Below are 11,291 nucleotides of genomic sequence, written 5' to 3' on the forward strand. Positions count from 1 at the left end.
AACTTGTTCCATGACACCTTTTTGTCATCAAGTATTTCAAACACACAGTTTGAAAACAAGCTGGCACATTTGATAATTCAATAGTGTCAAAATAATGCAATAAGGTTCAAAAGCCCACAGCCTGCTTACAAAGGATTTAGAGATATCTAATTATCACCGCTCTGTGCTACCAATCAATATGCCACAATGCAGCATCCTCTGTCTTAGTCGAATTGCCTGGGAATAAGGTTCACTGCTTTGTGTGCTACTGACATAGGTCCTGAACAATGTAGGTGGTGAAAATTGCCATATGGTCAATATTAAATGAAAGCTGCGCTGCTATAAATCAAAGAATGGTGCTGGCTGTCATCACTGGAAATACACAATCACTTTCCAAAAGGGCCAAAGGCCGCTACTTATTTTGGTTTTGCACTGGGCTACAGCTCAAAAACTAATTTCCCAACTCTCACACAAAAAATATATTAAATTGTACAGTGGTAGATTAAACAATGCATCTACCTACTTATTCTACCTGTTTCCACACTTCTGCATGTTAGCTATAACTAAATCTCATTCCTCTGAAAGATGCCAGTATGTCAGTCACTGAAAGTTACTCTATAGAGCAGAAAACTTCATAACGGTGTGTAAAGAAAGGGAATATTTTATTAAATCAACAATTTCAACTTCAAGGCAATACAAGCAATAAGAAAGGTCTCAATTTCCAAATATTTCACCATAGGAACCTTAAATCTTATCAAAAAGGAGTTTTTAGAATGCAAAAATTGAAAATGTGTAATAAATTTAGAATCCTGTATAATAATATATTGGCGAGTGTTCCTCCTGTCTGTGACATAAATATTCCTTTCCACTGCCATAGATAAAATGATTTCCTCATTCTGTAAAGTTACAGGTTCTCTCATCATGTGAATAACTGTTCCCTCCCTCACAAAAGAGAAAATTGTTACCTCTTTGTACAGAATGCACAAAGCAAAGGGCAGATTTGAAAGATCTGCAGGTCAAAGCTGAATTACAGTAAATATTGTCTGTAAGTCAAGTTGTGGGACGGGGGGAAGCACTTTCTGCGGTGTTTTAGCACATCAGCATCAAATAGATGGTTTTCAGAAAGCATTTTTAAATGCCCTCTCACAGTCCTGTCCAGAGCCAGAAAGTTGCTTGGCAGCAACATTAAATTTCATCATTTTAAAGATAAAAACAACACCCTTCACTTGTGGATTTAAGTCTGTTCCCAAACCTGAGACGGGACCATTAATCTTGGGACAGTAGCAGGGCACCCTCTGGGGACACCAGTGTCAGATGACCATAGAAGACTCAAAGTGCTGCCAACAGGGCAAGGGAACTATGACAAGACAGAGGATTTGGGGTGCATCAAAGGATGTCAACAAGGATCTGTTTCCCAAACTGATCTAGCAATCTGCTTACTCGGCAGGCTTCTGTTCACGGTGATGAAGTAGCCTAGCAGTAGTGGCATGAGCCCCTCAGAAACATATGACCGAGCACTTGAGAAAGTCTGGAGGTTCATTGTGAGCAACGCAGACACCTCCCGTCATGGTACACAGAGACGCCCACCCAGTTCCACTTGTTCAAAAAGACAGCAATAGAGAGATGTACAGAAATATCCATATACACACACAGAGCCCATGCAGCAGTACAGAAACACCCATGTACAAACTCCTTTCACTTCCCAATGCACACAAACCTTTCTCTACCTGTGAAGACACAGCCGAGGCTGTTCCCATACTCCACCAAGGAGAGCTACAATGGCAACAGAGCAGCCCAGCCCACATACAAAAGGAAGAGCTCCATGTGGCAAGCCACATACTGAAGACAGTCCAGGAAGAGGACAAAAAAGCTGCAGCTTAAATGCCATTACAGAAGCTTTAAAGCAGAGGAACTTGAAGAGCTTGGAGCACTGGAAGGACACACACAACCTTGTAGAGCTCAGGACAAATTTCACTGCCCTTCAGTCTTGTACACTTGGCAAATGCCCACAGTTGCCTCTACCTAAAGGCGCTCTGGACCTGTGAAAAACTATTAAACACTTACAGTTTGTCATAATGTTAGCTCACGCTCAGCTACATATTCTGTGTGGCTAAATGCCATGCCATTCACCCAACTAATTAAAAAAACAAACAAATGATACAAACAAGAGAAGTCCAGAAAATTCCTCATATCTGGTAGCATGTGATTTCTTACTGAGAAATATGAACTAATACAAACTAAAATATAAGCCAAGACTACTCATTTTTCATTGAAGAATGGAGAACAGTCTGTAAAAATTCACACCAGCCTGTGAGAGTGTTAAATGTTAGCTTGCTACAGAAAAACTAAATTTGACAGTTAAGTGAACTATGATCAAACTTCTCCAATAGTGAAAAAGCATGAAGACCATAAAACAAAACACTACAGTATTCATATGACATCATAGGGTATGAAATTAAAATGTAGGCCAATTGTTGGCACCCTAAATGGAGAAATGAGGGATTTTTTATTAGCAGATCTTATGAATGTGTTTCATATAGAAAAACTCAGCTTTTACAAACAATACAACATCAACAAAGTATTAAAATTCAAAGATGCTATGGAGCCCAACATGCTAAAAGACCAAGTTCGTTTCTCATGTGGCTCATTCCTTCAATCCTAAGAAAAAGACATAGGTAGATAGACGGACAGACAGACATGTCGAGATAAAACTTACGAGCATAAGGTGAATCCTATCAAGCAGGGAAAATTTTCCTAAACCCACCTGCATTTCCTTGAAATGTTTTTGGTAAAATTGAAGAAACACACTACCATAAATAAAATTCAACAAATTCATGACTTTATCATATTATGTCAAAAAAGAAATTTGAAAAGGTCACATCATTTGTATTTAAATAGTAGTTTGTTCATAAAACCCCCACAATTGTATTCTTGAAATCCCCAAATGTTTTCATGGAAATCAGTTTTCTCTGACAGAAAAGCAAAGCTCTGTTCTGCTTCACCAACATTTATTAAAAAATAAAAATGGTTCAGACCCTGCCATTACACACACATTATTCACATGGCTCCGTTCCAGTATCCACACTTCAGAACTTATATAGTGGCCTTGCCTGGCATGCCCTTGATGTTCGAAAGAGAAGTGACTCCATGTTTTGGCAATGAACATATTAAAATCAGCAATTAGTGTCTCCAGGACAGGAAAGGTATGGAAGGAGAAATATTAGGACTCTACTATGTTAATTTTGTCTAGGCAATCACTGACTTATGACAAGATCAGTCACCTGCCTGTGGCGCTCTCAAGGGTAGAAGGTGTGGCAATCCATCGAGCTTGAGCAACAACCTGAACTCACAGTGCCATATCAGTACTGTCTGGTGCAGAGAATTATTTTGACATCCGGTGGGTTTGATCTGCATTTTCCCAAAAATCCTTCAGGATGAACAAATAGGGAAAATAATAACCTATTACTTTTATTTGCACTGCATTAGTGGTATGATAGTTCAAATCTTAAAACAAATGAAATATCTTAAACATTCTTATAAGCGATCTGTCACAGCTGCATTCATACCAAAAAGTAAAATTGGAAAGAAGCATCTCAGCTTCCTCTTGGAAAGAAATACCCTGGGGGGTGGAGGGGGAGTATTTCCTCCCTTGCCAAGGTACCAATGATACATAAATCCATGCAGGCTTGTTCCTTGTGCGGAAAGAAACAAACAGCTGCGTTCCACTTCAGTAAGCAATATATTAAAAGAGTTAGCGGGTTGGGGGTGGGCAGAGGGACGACCTAAAGATGTCCCTTGCCCCTAAGCACCTTTTGTAAATTGAGCCAACTTAAGTTTCAAGTCTCTCTCAGTTATCACCCTAACTCTCCCCAAAATCCCACAGGAGCGGTAAATTACAATTACTAGGAGGAAAAACTAGCATTGCTTCCCAGAAACACTCAAAAATGCTATATTTGGATTAGATTAGCCACCTCAATTAAGTACTTCAAACAGTATTTAGTATGGAGGCAGTGGGAAGGAGGAGAACAGATATTCCTAATGGAAAAATTATAGCCCTGTAATTAATCTATGTTAAAGTTCTCCTATCCCCAAAAGAAATAGTTTAGAAAGAATGATTAAAACTTTCAGATGATATTTAATAAATGTCCAAGAATAAAACTGGATGACTTCCAAGCTCATAAAACATAAGGACTGCAGGAGCTGGAACTTCACTGTAGAGTGCAGAATCTGCTGGAAACAGCAGCAAGGATGCAAATGATCCTTCAGTGTGCCAAGAAGATGCAGCTGCTGGGAGGCTGCTCTCTGCTAGGACAACTTTGCCCACCAAAGAAGAGAATACCCCAGGTTAAAAAGACAACAGGGCAATTTGGATATGATGCTTTTCACAGTTCAGAAAGGAGTTGGCTTTTTCAACACAGAATTTATTAATGCTGTAAATAACGGAAGACCATTCTAATGGATGTAGCAAGAACTGTGTCACGGAAGTGAATACCGTATACACAATATTTCCTCTGTATCAGTAAGTACAGCATAAAACTTTATCTCAGTGTCTCTATTATAATAGACCAATGTATAGCATTTTATAAGTAGACTAAGCATAGAGCTGAAAAGTATCATGGGTCAGGTAAGCAGTTTAGCCAAAAGCATGATACCACATGACCATCAGAGGTTGAAGTCAAGCAAAAATCCATGTCAATATCCCACATTCTCTGTAGAGCTTATTGCTTAGTATTAGCCTTATTTCTTAGTCTAAAATTCTCATTGTATCTCTCTGAAGAGATAAGGACCACTTTGCACAACACTTGTCAAGGTTTTCAGGTTTCTGAATGACTAGTGAAGACAGAATTAATATTAAAAGTATTATGAAGGGTTGTTGAAGTGTATCTTACCTACTTGAATGTGGTTCCAGTGGAACGGAGTAGAGAAGGAGACACTGTATATTTTTTACGTCGAGTTAGATCATGCCCCAAATAAAACATTCTGACCACAGATACTTCATCTGGATACAAGAATAAAAATTTCCACATTCCTGAATTCATTCTCTTATACTTTTAAAATCTACAGAGTACAACATTTACTCTTCTTAAATGAGTTAACCTTCTTCTGACATGTCTGAAAGCTGAAAAACCAGTGTTCCAGCATTTGAATATGGTATTATTCTCTACAAACATTTAGCATACAGAACAAGTGACAGAAGATAACGGTTAATTTGTCACACTGTGAATTAATTGCTTTTAAAGGGAAATAGTGAGCGTACATCTCTCTCTGGAGTTTTGCCTACATTTTTACCTGAAGAGCTTTAGTTCTGTCTTTTAAATAGCTTACTGGCTTTGCATAGAGCAGACACAGAATTATGGATGAGGTTGATGCTCAGTCTTTCCCAGAAGGCCTATGCATCACAGTACCCCAGGCAAGCCCATCAGATGTTTTCAACACATCCTCATAGGAAAATATTTTAAATTCTGTACGATCTGTGTCCAGATGAAAAGTCAATAACAGATAATGTGTTCTGGACACCGAAATGTAGCATCACCTGGGGGGATAGGAAGTATAAGTTGCTTTGGAATCTCAGCTAAAGGGCCCCACACTTTATTAAACCTGGAGTTGTGAGCGTGTAGGTGTTGGATTACACACATCAATAGCAAGAGAATGATTTCTGGAGGCACTTATGGAGAGATTTTGAATTACGGTACTTATCAGGCCCCAGGGAGCATTTTGGCAAGTTTTTGAAATGCACTCATGAATTCCTCATGCGCTGTTTGGAGACAGCTACAATGACTGAAGCATGGAGGCTCGAATGACCGTTTGCTGTTTCATCACATGTGATTTCCAGTGCAAAAGCAGGGCTTCTCAGAGCAACAACACGTGCACCCTGTAGAGCACAAGTCCTTGCTGTCAGTGGCTGACACATCCCATGGCCTGTAACAGTGCTTCTTCCAGTAACTGTCTGTAACTCTGGGGTGAAATCCTGGCCACGTTTACACCACTGCAAAAATTCAAAAGTTTTTACAGGACCAGTATTTCAATCCGTTGCTTTGGGTGGCATCTGAATTCAATGCTATCTGAGCTGAAACAGGATGCAAACAATTAAGTTGTGGAGAATGCATACAAGGGGAAAAGGTCTTGTTCTGAGAAACCACTGTCAAGCACTTGGGTACCTGACTTTCTAAAGATAAGGAGAGGGATTCTCCAGACATTCTCAGAGCAGATTAGACAAACATCTGTCAGAAATGGTTTAGCTGCAGTCATGCTGCCTCAGGGTTAGCAACTAAATGATATCTGGAGGCCCTTCCCAGCCCCATTTCCTATTACACTCCCTCTGTAGGCAAACACATGCGTACATTTCTGGGAGAGGAGGTCCCTGGTGAGAATCAGCAGCTCAGCATTCAAGTAAGTCACAAGGGGAACTATTTATGTTCATTTCCCTGTGGTGTCTCTTTAGAGCTGTGCTGTAGCTGGTTTTGGTAGGCAAAAAGGTTTCTTCTCTCTCTCATAATTCAGAACAATATTCTGTCACTAAGCTCTCAAAAGAAGGTCCATGAATCTACAGAAGACATTGGTTCAGTGATTCTACTTAATTATTTCAGAACCAGAAGCGTTCTCCAGGAATGGCTGATAATTAATTATAGAAAAATAATGTGAAGCTCAAATATAATACAGATACTATTCATACAATAAAGATAACACTATTTGGAAAGCATGTCAAATTCTACAGTAGAACTTCTTCTGGAATAGCAGCTGACATAGTATTAATCACTAAAGCACTGCCATCTTCCAACAACAGAGATATGTATAGAGCTTCATAGATTAAATTTTAGATCTTGATAAAGTGAAATTTATACATTTGTACTGTGTTTGTGTAAGTAAGTGAAAACACCACTAGGCTGCTTTGCTGATTGACCTAAACTTAAGGTCCAGTACAGTGTTTTCACTTGACAATGCACCTTGATAGGTTTAAAGCTCTTGTAGAGGAAACTTCTATGGACTTCAGAAGTACGTATTGAATTTGCTGCATGTTCTCTTAAGCAGACAAGCCATAGAAAAGAGTATCTGACTGTACTATCCAAAGGAAAAAAAAAAAAAAAAAGCCATTGAACTAGATTCTATTTGGCTATGCTGTAGTTTTATGTAACATGTCAGGAAACAAAACAGCAACCGAAGTGAGGCGTGTCAGACTTCTAACTTATAAAGATGTGTTTTCTTTTAACCAGCAACTTGGTAATTAAAGGTAATTAAAACTAATTTGACTAATATTTCAGCAATATACCATTAAGTAAGCTAATGCTGTCAAACCAGTGGTCTATTTAAACTTTACTGCATTAACCCCAAGCTTTTGCACTTTCAGCTAAAACTGTAAAGGGCAAAAATATCTACAAAACTAGGTACTTGCCTTGCCTAACTAGCTGCTGCCTAATCAATACAAAGGAGAAAGCAGGGCCAAGAGTGAATGGGCACCAAACTTCTATAAGCATAGGAAGAGCTACTGGCCTCTGAACACGGACTTTTGCACATCTTTTTTTGTTGGGAAGCTGCCTGGAACTAGTCATATAAAGCTACTAAAAGCATGGTAACGTCATGGTTAGTGTACTTGCTGCAGAGAAGTCCAGGTTGCTGTAATCTATCCCAGGGGAGCTTTTCTGTATTTTACATTAATAGTTCATTGGATTAAATATAAAGCATGTCCACATATAGCCAGAGCAATGAAACAATAGTGTCGCATACATGCGTGTGAGCCGGCTTTCATTTAGTTCATATATCTCTATGAGTTTAGTTGTTGCAATATAGAATTTCCCCTGCACTTAGCTAGTTATCTCTGTAAGTGAAATGTAGACATACCTGAAGCAATACTCCAGGAAGCAGGAAACAATTTTCCCTCCCTCTTTTGTAACTACTGACTCGGGAGAAAGAGACTTAAACTGCAAATAAAGCCATAGTTTTAGGAAGCATGTTCCCACAGGGCCAGAAGCTTTTGTTAATACTATATGTGCACAGTACAGCTGGTTGTTATGTGTTTTTAAATTATTGCTTAAGATTTCAAGATAAGGATTTGCTCAGAGAAAGCTTCGACTGGATAATATTTCAAAAGAAATTGTTTCATTTTAATAACTTCTGCAAATAAAATTTCTTCCCCATTTCTCCCTCAGCCACACCTACAAATCCTAGAGCTAGACACTGGGGTAGCAAGAAGTCACTCTTTCAAATCTGCCAAATGATGAAGTTACTTGATACAAGCGGTACAGAAGGGAACCTACTAATATTATTTTGTTATTGAAATGAATAGAGATACATTAAGGTTGCTTTTAAGATTAACCAGATAAAGTATCAAGGGTGTGAAGGTCTTAAAAGGAAGCAGCAGAAACTCATATGGCAATAAAAACCATTTTTTTATAAATTGGCCTTTGAAAGAAAGACAGCTGCTTATTAGACAAGCTACACGCATTTTTATATACTGAGCTACGTTTGTATTTTTTGCATTAACAAGTACTATTGAGAATACCATGTCCCTATATTACTGCATTAGTAAATGCTTTTAAAAACTAAGATGTAAACATATGGCTAGGAAAAATTTATCTGTTTATCATGGTTCTTTTTCCATCAAAAAGCAGTAATTGAACAGCATCAGCAATGACCCATGAAGTATCTTTCTGAAAAGCACTAAATCTACTCTGTTCCATGCAACTAGAGAGAAGCACATTTGTATGTAGCTTACACTGAACTTTTTGTGATGACTCTGAAATGCCTGGTGCAGAGTCAAAAACAAACAAAAAACCCCCACCTTGATACTCTTACTAAACTAACTAGAGCAGCATCAACAAGAAGAACTTCCACAGTTGACTCTCAATTCAGTTAGGCACCATGGAGGCAGAGTTTATTCCATAAGCAACCAACAAATGGAAACTGCTTCCTGAAGCCAAAAAGGTCAAACAGAAAATGAGTAAGGCTTCCCGCAGCTCAAAGGTGAAAACAAGTTTATCACACATGCTTTCTGCATGGTCTTCCCAGCTGCTGTTTATGCTCCTCAGCCCCCCTCCCCAGCTGCTCGTTGCCTATTAAGTGCATCTCAGCTGCTCCTTGGAGTTCGCCTGACTTGTTACGCTTCATTGCCAGCGTGTTTGCAGTCAGGGTACCAGGTGGCTGCTTCTCCTCTACAATGCCAGCAGTGGCTGCCGGGCTGAGTGCTAGCATCAGCCAAGACTGCTTGCCATAAGCTTTAGAGGGAGCAGCGCCAACCACAAGTGTTAAAAAATCATGAGATCATGTCAAAATCATGAGAACTAAAAAAAATTACATGGGATTTTCTGTATGTTTTAGTGTAATAAAGTATTTTTTAGTGAAAATAAAGTAATATTTTCCATGGTTTTATCCTCTACCCTTCAGCTTAGAAAGTGTCCCAGAAAAATACCATTGCTCTGGCCAGTCCCAAGAACAGCCATATCTCAGGAGCCCAAGACTTCACACCTTTTACAACTGGGACCACTCAAGAGTCAAGCCATCCTATCACACTTCGAGACACTTGCATACTATTCACACTTGCTAAATTATTAAGCACTCTAATGAGTGTTGATGGTACCCACTATATCTGTAACTGAAAAGCTTTTTGCCCTCAGAAGACCAGAAGCAGGATTGATATTCTGCCTTCCTGTATAAAGCTTGTCTTGTGTTTCTTCACATGTAACCAAAATATAAAACCAGACATGTTCCTGAACACATCTCTCTGCACTACCCTGCCAAAACTGTCTTCAAGTTCCTAGACATGCAAGAATTTCTAGAATTAAGATGCTGCCAAATTCTATTTTCTTTCTCAACCTGTTGTGGGCAATCTTAGTTCCACTGAAGTCAATGAGATTTTTCCCAGGGATTAAACATGCTCATAATTTCACCCAGTAATGGCATGAAGCAGAAAGAATGGAGCTTAACAGATATTCAGTGAAGCGGCTGGAAGAAGAAAAAAAGGCAAACCTACTTTACATTTTTCAGTAGTGTCAAGGTAAAATATGAAATGCAGGCCACTAAGGAAGAATAAAACCCATGAAAAGGAGGTAGTAGTTTCACAAGAGTGCTTTACTGAGCACAACTAACTAAATATAGCATGGTGTGCTATATTTGTGCTGCATGTGCTGCATATCACAGCAGAGTGATAAAATGCTCTCCTATATGCAACTGAGTCTTCAAGTATATTGCAAATACACACAGTGTAACAGATTTTCTTTACTGATGACAAATTAATAAAGCCCCTTCCTGAAATGAACTTCAAGGGACTATCCCCATGGGGTTCCAGTATGCTAAACATTTTACACATATAGGAAGTCTACACTATGATGATACGTATAGCAAGTACTTGTTCATCACAATGTTACCTTCCATTTTACTTGCTCATGATTAAGACAGACCATATACTTTGTGTATTTAGCACCGTATGTTTGTGAGACAGCAAAAAAGTTCACGCACAGACACATTCATGACAGACAATTAATTTTTATTTCTTAAACGAATAGATGGGTTGTTATACTGTATTTTTTAATAGTTGCAAGCAATCTCATTATATCATTATGTCTAAGATACATAATTGAACACAAAGGAAATTGAGAACACACTAGACAGAATTAACAGGTAAATGAAATCAGCAAATGCTACTGCCACATCCCTTCATTTGATGTCTGTGCAAAAGCATCTTCTAAAGTTCCAAGCACACAGCACACACCAGTTAGCTTATTTTAAACAGCAAATTTGTTTCAGTAATCCATATGGGTAACTAATGCTTTATCACATATATGAAACCCCTTTAGGTGCTTTATTTTTGCATGCATGCTCCATTCCTTATTGATATGTTCCCTTTTTAAACAGAGTCTTTATTTGTTTTAAAGATCAAAGTAGATAAACTCACTACAAAGCTATGCGGCACGGGCAACACCTGTTTCTGCTACCCACACACATACTCTTTCACTCACTCCCCCTTCTGACCTCTCTCTGCAGGTGACCATGAGTGAACAGCTAGTTCTCTGTGAGACCTGAATGGGACATACACATTGGCAGATGTGGGCGAATACTTTAATGTTTATTAATCTAAAAAAGAGTAAAGATTACAAAAATATAAGGAGTAGAAAACCTTAGACAAGTTAAAATACATAAAATCTCTAGGTAAAGTTTATTTTGGTCAGGCAGAGTTTAGTTTATCAAACGTCAATCCAAAATAACAGGGATATAAACGAAACAAAAACATTGTAGTAACTTTATACTAAAAGGCGACAGTTACCCTTCTTTCCTAAGGCCACTGTACCACAGTAAATACTCTGATTCAGTGCATTAGAAAA

General features: G+C 38.6%; 1 protein-coding gene across 1 annotated transcript in view; it reads right to left on the bottom strand.

Moving 5' to 3' along the window:
- Positions 1–5,716: 5,716 nt before the first annotated feature.
- The window catches only part of LOC103926239 (chromosome unknown open reading frame, human C8orf34), a 168,114-nt gene continuing 162,539 nt past the window's right edge, over positions 5,717–11,291 (bottom strand). Inside the window, exons 14-15 of the mRNA XM_009335079.1 lie at positions 8,959–9,188; positions 5,717–5,965 (exon numbers count right to left, since the gene is read on the bottom strand). Of these exons, the coding sequence (XP_009333354.1) occupies positions 5,717–5,965; positions 8,959–9,188 (479 nt within the window). The remainder of the gene's footprint in view (positions 5,966–8,958; positions 9,189–11,291) is intronic.

This window comes from Pygoscelis adeliae, unplaced genomic scaffold (genome assembly GCF_000699105.1).
Source record: "Pygoscelis adeliae isolate BGI_AS28 unplaced genomic scaffold, ASM69910v1 Scaffold101, whole genome shotgun sequence".
In the NCBI taxonomy this organism is placed as follows: Eukaryota; Metazoa; Chordata; class Aves; order Sphenisciformes; family Spheniscidae; genus Pygoscelis; species Pygoscelis adeliae.